This window comes from Pholcus phalangioides, unplaced genomic scaffold (genome assembly GCF_987345545.1).
Source record: "Pholcus phalangioides strain wild (caught in Gottingen) unplaced genomic scaffold, Ppha-v1.0 ptg000003l_1, whole genome shotgun sequence".
Classification (NCBI taxonomy): Eukaryota; Metazoa; Arthropoda; class Arachnida; order Araneae; family Pholcidae; genus Pholcus; species Pholcus phalangioides.
The window spans coordinates 27,045,735-27,065,160 of NW_028301596.1; the positions used below are offsets into that span (position 1 = coordinate 27,045,735).

At 35.7% G+C, this 19,426-nt stretch overlaps 1 protein-coding gene across 10 annotated transcripts in view; it reads left to right on the forward strand.

Annotated features, from left to right (window-relative positions):
- Positions 1 to 14,030, forward strand: part of LOC149088346 (fumarate hydratase, mitochondrial-like) — a 152,944-nt gene extending 138,914 nt beyond the window's left edge. For 9 of the 10 annotated variants that reach the window (XM_089247307.1, XM_089247317.1, XM_089247327.1 and 6 more), the window contains 2 exons: positions 10,992 to 11,208; positions 13,767 to 14,030. In XM_089247307.1, the coding sequence (XP_089103433.1) occupies positions 10,992 to 11,208; positions 13,767 to 13,974 (425 nt within the window). In that variant the 3' untranslated portion in view covers positions 13,975 to 14,030. Of the gene's footprint in view, positions 1 to 9,697; positions 10,956 to 10,991; positions 11,209 to 13,766 lie in introns of those variants that run through there. The other variant, XM_089247340.1, reaches the window with a different exon arrangement.
- The last annotated feature ends 5,396 nt before the right edge of the window (positions 14,031 to 19,426 follow it).

The following is a 19,426-nucleotide window of genomic DNA, read 5'->3' on the forward strand; positions in this document are numbered from 1 at the left end:
GTCGATGGCTGACGTTGGCTACGAGTCTGTCTAGATTCATTGAACAGTTTCCTGCACTAGTTCAGTTTTTTGTCAAAGGGAAGAGTTCTCGATCCGATACCTGTTGCTTAAAAAAAATACAGGAGGCACTTCCAGACAAATCTGTTCTGGCTAAAGCACTGTTTTTAAAAAATGTATGTGTCTTGTACACTGGATTCTTGACATTGTTCCAGAAAGATGAACCCCTGATACATGTGTTATATGATGAGCTTGGACTTCTTGTTCGAAAACTCATGGGACGTTTCCTGCATATGAAATGCTTTCAGCATGTCAGAAATTCTGATCTAAAAAAAGTGGAGATTGAGAAAAGTGAAAATTGGAGAAAAGATATGATTGTTGGGGGAGACACAGAAATAGAACTGTCTATGCTCAACCACAGTCAGAGGAAAGGCTTTATCTTGGGAGCTCGCTCCTTTTATATAGCTTCTGCAAAGTATCTCTTGAACGCATTACCTTTTGAAAACATGGTTTTGGAGAGGATGAAATGTTGCATCCTCTCTTCTGTACAGAGAATTCTTCTCTCTCTGCTATTAAAATTATTGCTGGAAAGTTACCCAACATTGTATTCCCCCACACAATTATCTACTCTGTGTGATGAATGGATTGCCTTGCAATGCGAAGAATTGCAAGGAGCGACACCAGTTCAAAGAATAGACAGATATTGGGCCGATATATTTGAACTTTGTCATCTTGATGGCAGCCATAAGTTCAAAATTTTGCCAGTTTTGGTGAAGGCTCTCTTATCCCTAATACAAATAGAAATACAACGCCACAACAGGCAAAATGCCCAACGAGGTGGCTGATAAAAAGATGCCCATAAAAATATGTATGTCATATGTTTCAAAAATACAGCAACCCAATTAAAAATGCAATTAACACAAATTACAAACAATATATACACATGATAAAATATTATACAATGCCCATAAAGAATACTTATAGTTGTCTTATTCTAAGAATGGATAGCTTCTCGATTTACCCCAACATGTTTATCGTATTTCTTTTTAAACGTGTCAATTGTGTTACAATTTACTACCTCCGGTGGTAAGCTATTCCATTTATTAACAACCCTATTGGAGAAAAATTCCCTGCGACACCATAACCTTGCATTGTCCCTCACCAATCGATACTGGTGTCCCCTTGTAAAAGCAGTCGATTGGCGGTGTACTAAAAGTTCATGGTCCATCCTATCCATCCCATTGAAAATTTTGAACACTTCGATCATATCTCCTCGACACCTGCGTTCATCCAATGTAAACATATTCAAAAAATGAAGTCTTTCTTCATAACTCAAGCCCTGTGTGCCAATAAGGACACGCGTAGCTCTTCTCTGCACCCCTTCAACCAAGTCTATGTCCCTCTGTAGGTATGGTCTCCAAAACCTTACAGCATACTCCAGTCCAGGACGAACTAAGCCTCGAAAAAGCGGAAGAATGACTTTAGGAGAACGCAAAGAGACCTTTTTGAAAATGAGACCAAGCATTCTATTCGCTTTTTTGACAACCGCTGAACAATGTTCAGAAAACTTAAGTCGCTCGTCAATGAGAATTCCCAAATCGGTGACTCTAGTTGCATCCAAATCACATGGATCCAATCCCTAGCACATGGTAGCACAATCCCTAGCACATGGTAATGCAGAGTGTGAAAGAGGGTTCAGTGTGAACAAAAGTCTGCTTGAACAGAGAACAAGTCTGTCCATCCAAAGCATCAATGGAATAAGACATAAAATCTTTTGTTCAAAATTATGAAAATGTGAAAGAAGTTGTTATTGATGTTGGACTTGTGAAAGCAACTCGCGATTCGCATAGAAAATATTTTAACAGGCTTCAGGCAGAGGAAATGGAAAAAAAAGATTGTTAATCATTTTTTTTTAGAAATTGTTTGAGTATCGTATACACATGTATAAGCCAAGTTTTTTTTAATGAAAATTTTTTTCCTTAATTTTGGGGGGGGGGGGTTGGCTTGCACATGGGTCAGATTTTTTAGAAGAGAATATCGACCCATACTTTACTAAATCGTGCAGCATACATGGCCTCAAGTTAATTTGAAGATCCGTGATGTCATTGGATTACATAAGGTGGTGTCTATAATCAGTTGAGTAATTTTCATAGATATAGATGAGTTACTCATCAGTGGAGTGATTTTTCTAGCAATGTTCAGACTCCACAGAACCAATGGTCGTTGGCTTTGATATCTGATGGACTAAAGTCAATTTTACAACCTTTAGATGTTAGCATCAACAAACTTTTTAAAGATTATTTAAGAACTGAATGGATCAGTTTCGAATATAAAGAAACAAAAAGTGGTGCCTTAAAGAAATTGCTCATTGGCCTAGTATGCCAGTAAATTCATGAGGTGTAGAACTGTTTCCACCGAAATCATCATCAAATCCTTTAAAAAGTGTTATATCAGTATCCCCATGGATGTAACTGATGACGACAGCAATGACAGTGCAGTTTGAGATGGAAAAGAACATGCTTGGAGAATCATGAGAAATTTTCAATTCATTGAGGTTTTGGTGGTCCTGAAATGGGGGTGGGGGGAAATCGGCATATACATACATAACGTATTTATATTTACCTTTTATTGTTTTTGTTTTTTTTTCATTTCAATCATTTCTTCAAATTCTAAGCAATTTTTTTGTGGAACCTGTATTATACTCTATTTTTTAGCTAGTAAAGTGAATAAGAGTTTGGTTTAAGGCTTTCAGCATGCATGTGTATATTTTGAAAAAATGTTTGATATTGTGATTTCAGTAATGTATTCTTTATCAGTGATAGATAGTTCAGAAAAATTTCAAATGGACTTCAATTTGTAAAGGAACTTGTTTAAGATTATTCATTTAAACATTTTTTTTAAAATGTTAACGTTTCAGGGAAAAATTACACCTTATATTGCAGATTTTTGTCCTGTTCCATTTTTGGAATTTCTGCTCCAAAAATGGATGTTTGCTGCTCCGAAATGGACGTGTGGCACTTGCACCCCTGGAAATGTCTTATCAGTTGAAGGATGGGATTTTGTACTGGAAAACAATATTGGCCAAGGAACAATCTGCCCCCTGAGTAAATAGATGAAAAGATCTAAAGTAGAGAGACCCTCCTTTCCATTGTTGAAAACAAAGCCAATACCAGCTCTTAACTTATTTTCTATCTCTGGTGGTAAAGGCCACCGTCATTTTCAAATCTACGAATCCGTGAGCATTGAAGGGAAAGGATAAGTCAAAGCTCCCACACAGTATTTTGGATGAACAATAAAAAAGCTTGGACTACAAAAACGCTTTTCCTGGATTTGTTTAAACAGTGTTTCGTTCTAAAATTCAGGAGGTACCTTGAGAGTGAAGACATGCCACTCAAAGTTCTTTTGATACTGGATAACATAACCTCTGGACACACAGATGTCAATGAGACAGACAGACAAAATGTTATTGTTAGGCCGTGAGCCTATTACAATTTGGTGGCATTTGAATATATATTATACACTGAAGGAAGAAAGACAATACATCAATTTGAGATTGGGGAAAAGGATTGCACTGGGTTAATTACATTCGTGACAAACGTTACAAACAATATATTGAATAAAGCAAAAAAAATTACATAAAAATATTAAAAAGAAAAAAAAACGCATTGAATAGGAACATAAGATTCTTTGAATAGAAGAAAAAAAATACACATATATATCAAAGAGTGCATCAAAATATATTTATGTCTCAGATTCATTTGCATACTCGCTTTCTGTGAGAATAAAACTTTTTAGTCTTTGAGCAGGTACAATGAAATTGAAAATTGAGTGATATTGTTTATGAGATAATTTTAAGAGACCATTAAAATCAAAATGACTTATGAGGTTAGACAGATATTTCTGTCTATATGAGCGATAGATTGAACAATTGAAAAAAACATGGTGCCAGGTTTTGAATTCGTTCAGATTACACATATTGCAGAAATTGTGGGGAGATATTGCAAAAATTTTTCCATGCAAAAAGATTGAATTATGTTTCATTCTAAGTTGAAAAAGGACTCTTTTCACTGTGATATCAATTTTCGATGTCATGTAATCCTCAACAAATGTGTGTGATTTGAGAAACTTATAATGAGGGTGGTTATTACTATTTTCCATAGCACTCATGTCAATTTGGAGATTTTGGTCTACATGTGTTAGTAGAATCTGTGGCAGAAACTTAACAGCTGTGTTGGGATCCTGAGGAAACCAGACAAACCCAAAGCCAGATTTTTCAAGTAACAGTTTGACATCTGAAGCCCAGTGAAATTTTGACTCAATGGATGAGTTGCTATATTGGTGTAAATATGATTTCTTGCTAAGTCTAGAGTCCGGCATTTTGAGAATACGTATCCAGAATTTAACAATCAACTTTATAAATGTAATAGATAAAGAGGTATATCAGAGTTCTAATCACAATATGTAATTTGGAATATATTTTGACAGATTAAATAATTTTTTAATAAAAAAAGAGAAGCATTTGTCGAGTGGGAGAAGGTAATGTATTGACCAAACTGGTGAGCCATAGATCAAAACAGAAGTTACCATACCGTTAAATAGTTTAAACCAGCTATAAGGTGAATTAAGTTTGGCTCCCAGAAGAATAGGCCATAATGCATGTATTGCAGATATACCCTTCGCTTTGATTTTTTGCCAGATGGTATGTTCCAGAGGAAGAAAAGGAAATTCCAAGGTAAGTATAAGAATTAACGGTATCCAATTTTTAATTTTGGTAGAAAAATGTATCGCTTTTGGACTTCTTCCCCCCCCCCCCTTACGAAAGACCAAGACTTTCGTTTTATTCACATTGACCACATTTGAAACGTTTTATTCACATTTTATTAAAATTGTTCTAGAATATCAATTTTGCTTAAATTCATAGGGGAGTCCGCCAGTAACACTGCGTCATCCGTGTACAGCAAGATGTTGTGTTGTGTTCCATCAGGGAAAGACAAATCTTTTATTTCTGCAGAATTTAAGCGAATTATGAGGTCATTCAAAAACAATGAGAACAAAATGGGACTCAGAATTTCTCCCTGAAGAACACCATAGTTAATGTTGAACAACTCAGTGTATCCTAATGAGCAGCGCACCCTTGCGGTGGCTTTTTTGTATATGTCAGCGAGCATGGATACAAATTTTGCACTGAGATTAAACTCTTGGAGAACCAACCAGAGAATTTGATGGTCCACTGAATGAAATGTGCTCTTGAAGTCAATAAAAGCTGAGAACAGCTTTCCTCTTTTCCGTTTTAATTTGTTTTGAATGAAGTAGTTCAAAACTAACACTTGATCCATGCAGCCATATTCCTTTCTGAAACCTGCTTGTTCCTCAAAGAGAACGTCATATGCGTTTAACCAATTGTAGAGTCTGGAGTTTGAGATTGATGTAAATATTTTTGTAATTACTGGTATAAGGGAAATTGCTCTAAAATTTCCCGGATTGTTAACATCACCCTTTTTGTGTATCGGGGAGATAATTATTTTGATCCAAGATTCGGTTAGATTTTATTGAAGGTATCTGTAAGAGTAATCACGGAGGAATCTCCTAAAAACTTAGAAAATTCGGGTTTTAAGCAATCCCAGCCTGCGGCTTTCCCACATTTTAGTTTCTGAATAGCGTTTTTTGCTTCATGAAAAGTAATATCAGGATCCAAAATTGGGTCAATTGCATAACAGCTATTATTTAATGAAGTTTCCATTCGTGTTGTATTATTATTCGCTTTGAACGCAGTTGAAAAGTAATTGTGCCATGTTGATATATTGATTTCAGAATGGAGGGATTTTTTTCTCTTGAATTTTTTGATAACCTCCCAGAAGGATTTCGAATCTCTACTGGAACAAATTTGGTCGTTTAAGTTCTTGAAATATGCCGCTTTTTTTAATTGCATAAGTACCTATAAACATTCCGTTGCAGTTTGTATTGCGTAAAATTATGATTATTATAGGGCCTGCTCAAAATCCTGGTTGTTTTTCATAACTCCCTTCTAGCAGTCTGACACTCAACATCGAACCAACCAAAGCATCCATTCCGTGTGTTAAGGCCACTCGATGACCTTGATTTTTTTATTAACCATGATTTCTTGCGGTCTGCATCAGAAATGGAACGATTTCTTCGGTGCTGATATCGGGATCAGCGGAGAATCGTGAGTCGATATCGTTCACGAATTTAGAGCCATCTTCACTATTCTAAAAGGATTTTAAAAATCCGATATTTATATTTGGTTTCTCGAAATAATTAGTATCCATTAAATATAAGGTTTCTCTAATAGTGAAATGATCAGAACCGAGTTTTGGGATAGCCTCAAATTCAACAGTTTGGCGCTATACATTTTCAGATACAATAATATAATCAATGACACTAGCACCATTTTGATTAAAGAAGGTGAAATTGCCTGGGTTGTCTTGGGGAAAATTGCCATTCAAGATCAATAAATTATTTAACATGCAGAGCTCATTCAGGAGCTTACCTCTATGGTTTACAATAAGGTCGTTCGATCTGTGATGAATGAGTTCATCATCAAAGAAAGAGGGATTAAGAACATATATATTACCATTGCGAGCGTTCAGATCACCCATGATGATAATGTTTTCACAATTAAATGTATTTATGAAAATAAACAGGTCCTCAAAATCTTTGTCAAAATTGGGGTAGGGCGGAAAGTAGCAAGATACAATGTGGAGTTTTCTAAAATCAAAATAATCAACTGATAAAAAAAATAAAAAGATGAGTAATTTTTAAAATGTTTATATTTGTTAATTTATTTTGATCGTATCTAAAAATTAGGCCTTCACTGGGTCTACCAATGCGTGATCTAGACGCCAGACTTTGGATAATTTTATAATTCTGCATTTGGGTTGGCAATTTAAATTCCGTAGTATGCCAGGTTTCCACAAGTGAAAAAAAATCGCAATCTGTGAAATCATTCCAGAAATCAGGATATTCATATTTGTTATACAGTCCAGCAATATTAAAGTGCAAAATATTTCTGGGGATCTTGTTTTTTGAGACACTCAGTTTTTTCCAAAGATATAAAGTTTTGATTAGAATTTGATTCATTATAATTACAAGGATCCATATTGCAAACAGGCCGGCCATAATTTATAAATTTGAATTCTGTACTTTAACTATGCCTGAACATTCCGGATTACAGATAAAAATCTCATTATCTATTATTAATTTGTCCATGAGCATTTTTGCATTCTTACCCTGTGTGACTGCCTTTTTTCTTTCAACGTTCAGCAGACTCCTTCTCTTTCTCACGGCCGGTGAATAATCCTGGGAGACCGATATGCCAAAGGATTTCAAATCCTTCCATTTTTGCAGGATTGTATTGCGGTCATCAGTGGAGGGTATGCGAGCGATGATCGGGGCCATTTTTTCACTTGTAGATTTTCCTATCCTGTGTTCCCTGTCGATGTGCACACGGGACACTCCCACTTTTTTGCACAAGTTCTTGATTTTGACCTTACACACATCCCAGGTCTCAGCGGATTGATCACAGGGAACCCCGAAAAACACCAGATTATCACGACGAGAACGGTTTTCAAGATCGTCGATCTTTAATGTTAACTCAATTATATTTTGATTGTGATCCAATCGATGACGAAGTTCTTGTATTTCTGCAGCCATTGTAACATTTTCAGTACGGAGGTTATCTCTTTCTCTCGTTTAGCCACTTCCAAGTCCATCAGGATTCTTGACAGCGAGTTTTCAACCGATTCAAATCGTCACGACAAATCGGCAAGCTCTCCCGTATTCAGCAGTGCAAAAGTTCTTAGCTCTATAAGTAGATCACTGTCACTCTGATTCACATCATCAGAGACAGCAAGAGTAGCATCAGGTGATGAATTATGTCTGGGATGTTTTGAAAGATTGTTCGAAGACCGATCAGCAAGGTCAGGAGGTTCTGTCAAGTTGACATCGAGAAATATTTGATCAATCTTCATTTCTTCAGAATTTTTGCTATTTTTTTGCCATTCTAGTCATCAGCTTATGATCGGTAAAGACGGATCAACATTGAGGGCCAGGATTCAATATTATAAATGTTTAAAAGATTGTATAAAAAATATATCTTCCGTTTAAAAACTATTTAAAAAAAAACTTTCAAAAAGGGCGTTGGAAAGAATAAAATGAGCGTCCTTCTCACATGAAGGCTAGTGTTGCCACCCCCACAGATGTCAATGAGTTAAAGCTGACGGTGTGGATGTCCATTATATGTCTCCTAATACATCTATCATTCAGCCCCCTTGATCAGGGGGTAATGCGGCATTCAAGACTCACTATAACATGTCACTGAATGAAGATGATTGTGCGTGCAATAGATGAAGATGCAAATGCAGAAAATATCTTGAAAGTATGAAAGAATTACACTATCGCTAATGCCATTACTGTCATCACTAGAACCATGGCAGCTCTTAAGAGAGAAACAGTCAACTTGGGTTGGATTGACCTTTGGTCACAATGTGCGCTCCAGGACACAACCTTTTTTACAGAGCCAACTGAAAAGATTATAAGAGACATTGTCACGTTAGCGAAACAGGTGGGTGGAGAAGGGTTCAATGATATGGATGTAGAAGAGAAGTTGAGCAGCTAATTAATAGCAATTCAGAGGTATTGACGGAGGAGGAATTAATGCAACTGATTGCTCATGAAACAAGCTGTACCAGACGAAGATCAAAATAAAGAAGTAAAAGACAAGTTCATCATGAGTCACATAAGAGGAGGGCTTCGCAATTTCAAATCAGCAATAGATGACATTTTCATGATATAGACCCCTCTATGGTACGTTCTTCACATGTAGAAAAATTGGTAGAGGAAGTCTTGTCAACATCCTCCAACATACTTGATGATATGAAGAAGAAACGGCTGACAAAAATCACCATGTTCTTTCGGAGAACATCACCAACAAACAATCACTGCACCCTCTTTAACATCCCCCTATACTTTTGCGTCACTTTGCTGTTCTCATGGTGTTCAATAAACAAGACAAAACAAAAAAAACTATGGTTTTGGTTATTCGCAGATTTCCCTCTTTTCCCCAACTCCAGAATGTAACCCCCACGATTATGGGGGGGGGGGGCGGGCAACTATAATTTAGAGTGATATTGGATGGTTTAGAATTATATATGCACTTAACAATGTATGCACTTTTGGTCAAGGAAATTTTTGAATTTGGTCAGGGAGAGTCAAGGAAATAATCGGATTTTGCTGGGAACCCTGTAGAGAGACGGAAGAGCGTCCTTTCAGAACTGTGTAGTCTGGTTTAGTGTTTCAACTCCTTGTGTTGCCAGATTCATATCTCTTTCTGCTTCTTCCTGGCACCACTGGATACACAACCTGCAATACAATTATTTTGCACAAACGTATTAATTTCATTTTTAGATGTATAATATTTTTTATATTCAGATTAACATTTTATGTGGTAATTGAAATAATTTGTTTTAATATGAGCGCTTCATTAGAGAGTTATATATTGCACATCTTGGTGAGATATTTGTAATTAAATGTTGAAAAATATTGTTTTAAAATACATTTGATATTATTTCACGACCAATGAGCATTAACAGGCACATTATATGTACTTTATGTACTTCAATTAAACAATTGGTGCACACATTTTTATTTTCTTACGGTTTTTTTTTTTTTTCGTTTTTTCCAGTTTCTATCACTGTCCCAGAAGAAATGGGTTTCTTCCGGAAGAAACACAACCCTGCAACAGAGGCAAATTGCAATTAGTCAAAAAGCCACAGTATCACATTTTTACAAAATATTTATAAATTTCCCCTCATGTAATTTTGAAAATGTTGACTTGTTACATTTTGTCGTCTGTGCCATCTGATTTGCATTTAATTGTTGTTTTTTTTGTATAGATATTTTATAACATCCCCATACATTTTGTAACACTGTATGAATATATTTGGATGCCAATTTCCCTATCCCGCAGAACATATAAAATCAGGGCTGGAAGTATTGAAACACCTCTGTCTATTTTAATTAGTATTATCAACTGTTTTTATTTCAACAAAATTTGGAAAAAAGTGAAAATATTTTTGTCTCTGTAAATATTTTATAAAAAGAATTTTCCTATATTGCGTTTGAAGGAAAAAACGCACGTGTTCCTTAACATCTGATAGAGGGGTAGATAAAATTCCAACCGGTAGAGAAAAAGGATGCTGAGTGATATCAAAAATTGGTACATCAGGACTGAAGTTATTGTGAATGAACTTTAGTACCACCCTGGTATGGGGTATATTCAGGCTGTGGATGCCTTGTCATTCTTCCATTGTTATGTTCAACAGATAACTGACTCAATGACTTTCCAACAATCCCAACACTCTACTTTTGTTTTTTTTAGCCTGTCTGGTGCTTTGTGCATCATTCATACATCTAAAAGGCTGTGATCAGAGAAAAGAAGCTAAGCTATCCAAGTGGCTATCCATTTTGTTGGTCTTAATATGGTGTTCAGTAATGAAACTAACAATACTTCCTAACAGGGCCACAACTATATATTTTGTCACCCGGCGGCAAGCCAGAATTTCAGTGCCCCTTTCATATTGAAGCAGTTGAAGGGTGAATTTGGCGCTCGTTCTGGTTCAGCTCCTGGAGCACTAGATCTGCCTTCTTTCCCCCCCCCCTCCCAGTTACATTCCTGCTTCCTGATAATACTAACCACAAGCAAACTGGAAATGTAGATTAGAAAATGGACTTCTATCAACCACTTTTCTGTGCCACAACACTTTTCTGATTTCCAAATATGAAACACTTTCAATGGCTGCAAAAAAAACGTTAGTAAATTTTACAAAATTTGATTAACTTTAGTCATAAAAAAACAATGTTTTGTTTCTTTTGCCAGTGTTTTGTTTTTTTTAACTTGAATAACTTTCTCAAATATAATAAATATCAATTATATTAGCTAATAAAGTAATCTGTAATATATTTCCCCATCATTTCAGGAAAGGTTAATCCCACCCAGTGTGAAGCTATTACAATGGTTGCTGCTCAGGTCATAGGTAATCACACTGCGGTCTCTATTGGATGTAGCAATGGGCATTTTGAGCTCAATGTATTCAAGCCTATGATTGTTGCAAATGTTCTTCGCTCTATTCGTTTAATTGGCGACAGTTGTGTTTCTTTTAGTAATAATTGTGTTGAAGGAATACAAGCAAACAGGTATGTTTTTCAATAGTTACCTTTTCAGAAGACTTTTTTTTAAAGAAATTGATTGTATTTAAAAAAAAACTTGCTGCACCCACAACTATTCCCCCTCTCCTCACAAGCTGTTTTTCTTTTCCTATAGCCATCTGTAATATACTGTAAAACGTGGCTACAACACAATATTCTGTATAACATTATAGTGGAGGCAAATGTATGGTACAAATAAAGGTCCCATTTCTTTGTTAGGTCAATTGTACAGATTTACAGTTCCTAGGTCAAAAGACTTTCTCAATGATTCTATGGATTGTATATTTAAGAAAAGAAACTGCAATCCACATTACTTGGTTCCATTTTAACTTCTTGTGATGGTTGAATTTGAAAAAAAAGCAGAATCTGAGCTTGAAAAGAGAAATTATTGTTACAGAATAGTATGAAAAGTTAGTGGTATGCAGTGGAATAATTGAACATATTGCAACAAGTTTTATGTAAAATAAAAAAAATTTGAGCTGTTCTTGTTTTCTACTCCAAATAGGGTGTATGGCCATCATATTCACTTCTGGTGTTCAGAACCAAACTTGAAAATTAATTAACCCCTTTGCATACAAGCAAACAAAGAGTTAAAAGTAACAAACTTCGATGATCTCTGTTTGACAGATTGCAATAAATGTGTGTGGTGACCTTGTCCTAACCTAACCGCATGTTAAGAAAGGAAGAAGACAAAATATAAAAAAAGGAAAAAATGAATAGAAGAGAAAAAATAGTAGGTATATAAGCAGGGCCGGTCTTAGACCTAGTGGCGCCCAGTGCAAAAACAGTAGTCAGCACCACCCTCCCCAGGCGTGAATCCAGAGTGATGTGTCAGAGGCGGCTGTTTTTGCTAGTCATTACTGTCCTGTTAAATACAGGACAGTTTCATTCTACCATATTATGAGATTCTTGGTGTGGTGATCATCCCCATCGCCCCCCCTCTTGGATGCCAATTTCCCTATCCCGCAGAACATATAAAATCAGGGCTGGAAGTATTGAAACACCTCTGTCTATTTTAATTAGTATTATCAACTGTTTTTATTTCAACAAAATTTGGAAAAAAGTGAAAATATTTTTGTCTCTGTAAATATTTTATAAAAAGAATTTTCCTATATTGCGTTTGAAGGAAAAAACGCACGTGTTCCTTAACATCTGATAGAGGGGCAGATAAAATTCCAACCGGTAGAGAAAAAGGATGCTGAGTGATATCAAAAATTGGTACATCAGGACTGAAGTTATTGTGAATGAACTTTAGTACCACCCTGGTATGGGGTATATTCAGGCTGTGGATGCCTTGTCATTCTTCCATTGTTATGTTCAACAGATAACTGACTCAATGACTTTCCAACAATCCCAACACTCTACTTTTGTTTTTTTTAGCCTGTCTGGTGCTTTGTGCATCATTCATACATCTAAAAGGCTGTGATCAGAGAAAAGAAGCTAAGCTATCCAAGTGGCTATCCATTTTGTTGGCGCCGTACAAAGGAGAGGGAGGGTGTATTGCATTGTTTATTCAAAAATTGTTGTTGGGGGGGGCAGCCCCCTTACAAAATTAATTGCAGGGGCTCAAATGACCTCAGCCCCTGGGTTCCGGTGTCTATTCTTTACAGAGTGTAATTTTTCTTGTTTTTGTTTCAATATTATTTACCTTCCAATTTTCAACTTCCCGCCACCATACATCTTTAGGCTTCCTTTGGTGTTGGTGTCATGCGACCCTCCTTCCTTTGGTCACAGAACAAAAGAAGAGACACTCTCAACAAACAAGAAAAGACCCCCTCCCCTTGTGTCAAAAACTTTGTCAGTTGTGCTTTCTGGCAGTAAAGCTTGATGCCAAGGGAGGGTGGAGTTGGGAGATTGAATGGCAGGGAAAAAATGAGAAAATTATTGTCATCAAAAGTGTTTAAAAGAACTAAATTTTTGAACAGATTGTTTCCATTCCATTAGCGAATCCATAATTAGGACAATTTTTGATAATTTTTTTTATCATACTGGGTATTTGACAGGCTACCTCTGGCGAATGCAAATAGTTACAGGTTTTGTGTTAGTGCATTGACATTCCACTTGCCTCAGCACAGGGAAAAATGATGAAAGTGTAGCCCCCCTTAAATCCTACTTTACCTAAAGATATACCATAATTGTATTTTAAAATTGCAGATAAATAATAAGAAAGAAATTGACTCAAATAATGATATTAGGCCTATACTCGAACTTTCAGAAATGGTCAAAATCTGAAGATAGTAAGGGCGTAACAGATAGTAACATGACCACAAGGAGCTTTCATCTCAATATGATTACATTATCTCATTACAGGAGCAGCTACATTGTAGCAATTGCATTTTTGCTGAAAAATAGAGCAAGAAAGAAAAAAAATTCAGCTAGACTTTTCCCAGAAGCTAACTGAATTTTACAAACATGTGTGGTTCCACTTACTCCCAATTTCTACTTACCCCAGTTCACCTTATAATGTTTGAAATCATATTTAAGTTTCAACATTGCTTGTTTGTATGTAAAGAATCTCATTTTAATTTTCTATTTATTCCTTTTAGGAACAGAATAAAAAAGCTACTGGATGAATCACTGATGTTAGTTACTGCTTTAAATCCATATATTGGTTATGATAAAGCTACCAATATTGCTAAAAAAGCTCATTCTGAAGGAACAACTTTAAAAGAAGCCGCCATTGATCTCGGCTATTTAACAGCTGAGCAATTTGATGAATGGGTTCGTCCAGAAAAGATGCTTGGACCTCAATAGTGTAAATAAATGTGAAATAATATTAAAATGTTTCAGCTTTAATATTTAATAACCTACCTTATTCTCACAAATGATTGGATATGCTGAAAAAAAAATTGAGGGTCACCAGTTTTATTTTAGAACTGTTGGTGAAATTTTGATGAACAGCATTCCTCATAAAATGAGGTGCTAATGTTATTCAGTTTTAATAAATTTATTTATTCATTAAATTAATCTTTTAATGGCCAATGTTCCCAATTTAGAAAATCAGTTTTATTAATTAGAAAAAATATTTTTCTTACATGAAAGCGCCTGTGGGAGATTCAGAAGTGGGAAAATCTGTTACAATTGCTACAAACTGCTACAATTTCCGGCATCTGTTACATTCTGCTACGATTTTGACAATTTTCCCCTCATTTGCTACATACTGCTACAAAAATGCAGAAATTCTTAAATTCTGTGCCGTTTTGCATCACAAACAAAATTTTCCCTCTGGGAAACTTTGAAGTTGCGTCACAATGGAAGCTGACTTTTTGATAACATCATTTGTCCTCCTCTCAGTTTTATTTCTTTGGTGCTGTAAATGGAATTAGCTTGAGGTCCCCTCCCTCCCAGGATTTGGCGCCTAATCTTCCGACAAGTATAAAATGCAACTTGGTCAAACCAAGTGAATTACTGCTTATCCACAGAACAACAAAAAAACAAAAACCCTTCAATCGCTGTTTCCTGCTATTTTTCAAAAATAACAAAAAAACATCTATTTTTTTTTCACAAAAAATTCAATCAGTACTTGTTTAGTCTCTTGTTTTACTTCTAAGTTTTCTATTATTAATTTTCTACTATTCTTTCTCTTGATATGCCACTTCCTTTCACCCCATTCACCAGCATGTCTAGTGTTCAATGGGAAATGGTTTCCAGCTGCACATTAATTAAAATTACTTTGTCTAGACCAGTGTTTCCCAAAGTGGGCAATATTGCCCCCTGGTGGGCGATGGAATGGTTCAAGGGGGTGATAGAACTTACTGATTTAACATTGGATCCTATGGGTTTACTTGAGTTGGAGGGCGATGAGAGGAAAAAATTTCTGATGAAGGGGGCGATGGAACAAAAGGTTTGGGAGACTATGATCTAGACCAGTGATTCCCAACGTGGGCGTTAACGCCCCTTTGGGGGCGATGTAATGTTTCAGGGGTGCGGTAGAAGCTGCGGGTATAACATAGGATCCTATGGGTCACATTGCGTTGAGGGGCGATGGGAGAAAAACATTTTTGAAGAAGGGGGCGATGGGACAAAAAAGGTTGGGAAACTATGATCTAGACCATGGTCATGGTTGGTTTCAAAGCTTATTTAGGCAGACAAGCAGAGGTCAACAAAAATTCACAAAACTTTTCTTTGAGTATGTGGTAGACGCTCTAATAATGAAAATGATATGGTAACAAGCTAGCATCCCTCACAGCTAGTGACCATTTTTGTCTCATTATCATATTCTGCATACCAAGGATAATTGTATTGGGGTCTACTGTTTATAGCAGATTCCAAAACAGACACAGTTCCATATGACGGTGATTGTCCCTTCCAAGATCTGAATGTTAAGAGAAACATTGGTCTGTATCATAAAATACGAGATGATCTAACAAACCTATGAAATAAATTGCCCTAGACCTACCCTTTTTTTTAAGTCATCCCACGCAGACTACAGTGAGTTTCAGTGTTTAAGCTAGGGTCACATTTTTTGCAAAATGGGAAAGAAAATTTACGAAGGCGAAAGAAGTAGTAGCCACTTTTGCAAAAATTCATACAGGAGATGCAAAACGTGTAGACAACCAATCATTAGCATTGTAGCATTTTGCTAAAACTTTTCTCCCCATTTTCGCTTTTTTGCAAAAGGAATTTTTTATCTAGCTTAGACCCTGGTGCATTAAGATAGACCAGTTATAGAGACATCTAGGGGCTTCCACATGTAGGAATGTGGTTTGCCTAGGTCGTAATTTTCTATGGACACCCAGGTCCCTTTATTAGAATTTTTCACCGGTCCCTTTATTAGAAAAATATATTATAGCCCTTGTGTGTGTGCAATCATGTGAAGGAACAGAAAAGGCTTGATACAAAATTCTCACCTGTGCAAGACATCATTTTGGAGCCTGTCTGGCATATAAGCCGCATGAGTAAAATTATCTAGGGGAAACTCGTAAATTTTTGTATATGCCATGAGTAATATGGTATGAATCAGGGGCAATCTAAAGCTCTCTATTGGGAGGGGTGTTTGTCCTCCACTTACATTGTTGTGGATGAAAGTGACCATACGTCCCGCACTGTCCCATATTTTCGGGACAAATATGGTTTCTTTTTCTCCTTTTTTTTTTGAGAAAAATGCCCTGATTCTTTCCATTTTTTGGTCCAAGTTTTCTTGAATTCATTACTTAATCAAAAATGTTGATACGAGTAATTTTCAATGGATTTATTAACTGCAATATCATATATATTCACATTTTGCTGGGGGAATGATCAGGGTGACCAACCCCCACCACATAGGTCTGCCTCTGTGAGAGACAACAGGCAGTTTGGTCATTAAAGCTCTTATCCTGGGCTTTATATTCACTTCATAAACTTACATACATTTATTGTATACTATCTGAATGTTCCAGCTAGATGAAATGAATCAGAAATTACAATGGTTTCTGCAAATTACTCTATCCAAAACAGTCAGTTTGAAATTTGCAGAAAAGATTTTCATTCTCATTTTTTGTTTGGAAGATAGATCTCAACACTTGAACACATAACAAGTGCAGCACTTACATGAATTACCTTTTCATTCCTTTGAAACCAATCACGCCCATTGTGTAGACAAAGTAATTTTAATTAATGCTAATCTGGAAACCATTTTCCATTAAACACTGAACATGTTGGTGAATGGCGTAAAAAGAAATGGCATATCAAGAGAATGAATAATAGAAAACTTGGAAGTAAAACGAGAGACTGGAAGTCTGTCAAAGATGATAGAAAACAAAATACACGTAGCAATCACAAATCAGTTGAAAATAAAGAGTGGAAACAAATGTACTCGGATTGAATTTTTTGTGAAAATAGAATATATCATTGTATTATAAATATCTGATAGTTTAATCATTATTCTACAGTTTTTATTTCTATAGTTTAAGTTAAAAATAATTTAAGTCTCATAGTTTTTAATCACTCTATTAAATTTCTGAGTATTTCTAATAAATATTTTAGGAATGACCCAGCAAAGGAAGTTATCTCATAGTATGTTGAATTAAACTGAGATGATCAGGAGCGAACTCAAAAAGAAACACTTATCATTTTAAATATGAAATGGGTAAATTCTGGTAAATGCAGCAAGGTCAAACATTCCAAAACACTTGAAACTGAAGAGAACAAAAGCAATACTTAGACTTGCATCAGCAGCAAAAACAAGAAAAATAATCACTTTTCTAATGAGTGTTTCAATGCTCTCCTTTAGTGATTTTTTTTTAAATTATTGATTAGCAAGTCTACAAACTAAATCTAAAACACTCATTTTCAAATTATTTTCGAAAATATGCCAAGTGTTGAAATGTCTGTTAAAAGCCTCTCATTTGTTGATATTGTAGAGAATGTAAGGATATATGTAAATATCGAGAAGTCTCTCAAAATTTTTTAAATTAAAAAATATGTAATTATTTCTTCTAGATGAAGTCTATATATATTTTGTACCTTGGGGACACACACACCCCTCTGAGCTGAAATAACAATATTTCTTGAAGTAAAATGTAATCCTGTGTATGCTACTGCATATACGCATATAAAACTATATTTTATTTACTACCAAAATTTTAAAGTGCTACAAAACAGCATTTTTGCTGCTACGAAAATATTTTTTTTTGCTAAAAAAAAATCAAATTTTCATTTTCCATCCCGGCACTTATCAGAAATGAGCGGATGGAAAAAAAAATTCAGAGATTTTAATTTTTCTTCCAATTTCTTATACCACTGTCTTCCAGATTGCTGCAGTCCGTACAGTGAACGCTTCAACGGACACACTTTATCATCACACAATTCATTCTGGAATCCATCTGGATTTTTCCATGTAGATTTCTTCACCTAAATCACCATTCACATATGCCATATCACAAAATCTAGTTGATAACCTGTGAGACCATTTTCAACTACATAGGCAATTACAATTCTGATTGAATTCATCCTTGCTTCGGGAGGATAATTTTTTGTAAAGTCCACTCCAGGTAGTTGAGAACAACCTTTAGCGATGAGCCTTGCTTTGCATTTTTCCACACTTATGTCAGGTTTGTACTTTAATTTCAGTACCCACTTGCAGCCATTCACCTTTTTGTTTCTTGGTCTATCGATGCTATCCCATGCTTTTTCTGTGGTTACGGCATTATATACATCGCTTATGGCTTGTTTCCCGTGTGCTCGCTGCAGCCCATGTAAAACTTCAGAAACAGAAGGATTATTCTCAGCATCACCAACCAGCTGCATGACTCCGTTATCGGTAATGGTGCTCATCATTTATTTATCATTTGGTGCTCTTTTCCTTTTTTGACATGCTTTAGATGACCAGGTGCTCATGCTTGAACAATGGGTAGGATATCAGGAAATGCATTGCTGTCTTTGTCCCTTCAGAAGCATAAGAAAATGGAAAATCAGCTCATTCTAGTGAGCTAGAATGAGCTCTTCTCTCACTAGAGTGAGCTGATGACTGATTTATACTGTGTGGGCTCTTTCAGTATTTAAGCTTGCAGTTGTATACAGGAAATGGGATTCCCATTCCATCATCCCAATCGCTTTCACGAGTTTCGGTTGGAAATACACATTCAACTTCACCATCGGAAAGAAGATCATTTTCAAACTCAATTAATTTTTTGTCGCTGTTTGCAATCACCTTTCTTGGCTGCCTATCCCACAGCCGATATGCTTCCAATTCAGACGCATGTCGAATAAAAATATGCTTTTGTGATCTGGGCTCAAATTTGCCTTTCAATCACTTGTTCAACACGAAATTTTTTTGTCCAAAAATCTGATCTTTTTATAAATAGTTCTCCTTTCAATCATGTTTGGGGCTACGGTTTCTTTCTGAGATTCAAATCCAGTTCAAAAATATAGCAGAAATTTTATTTCTAGGTAGATCAGAATTTTCAATCGGATGATTTTTTTTTTATTGTAAGTAAATTCAAAATACCTCCGCGTTTTTTTAACCTTGGCTGGCTGCAAGAGTATTGTTGGGGGCTGCTCCCCCTGCATGCAAGTTAGTTTCTACATAGGCCCTCTTAAATCGTCATTTTAAAAAATTAACAAAAGTAACGATAGAATAAACAACAAAAGTAACGATAGAATAAACAACAAATGTAACTTACACGTTGTTCCAAGAAAGGAATTCGACCCTTGAAAATCCTATAAAATAAAGGATGAATTTTAAAATAAGATAAAATTGAAAGAACCAGTGAGCACGTTGGAAAAT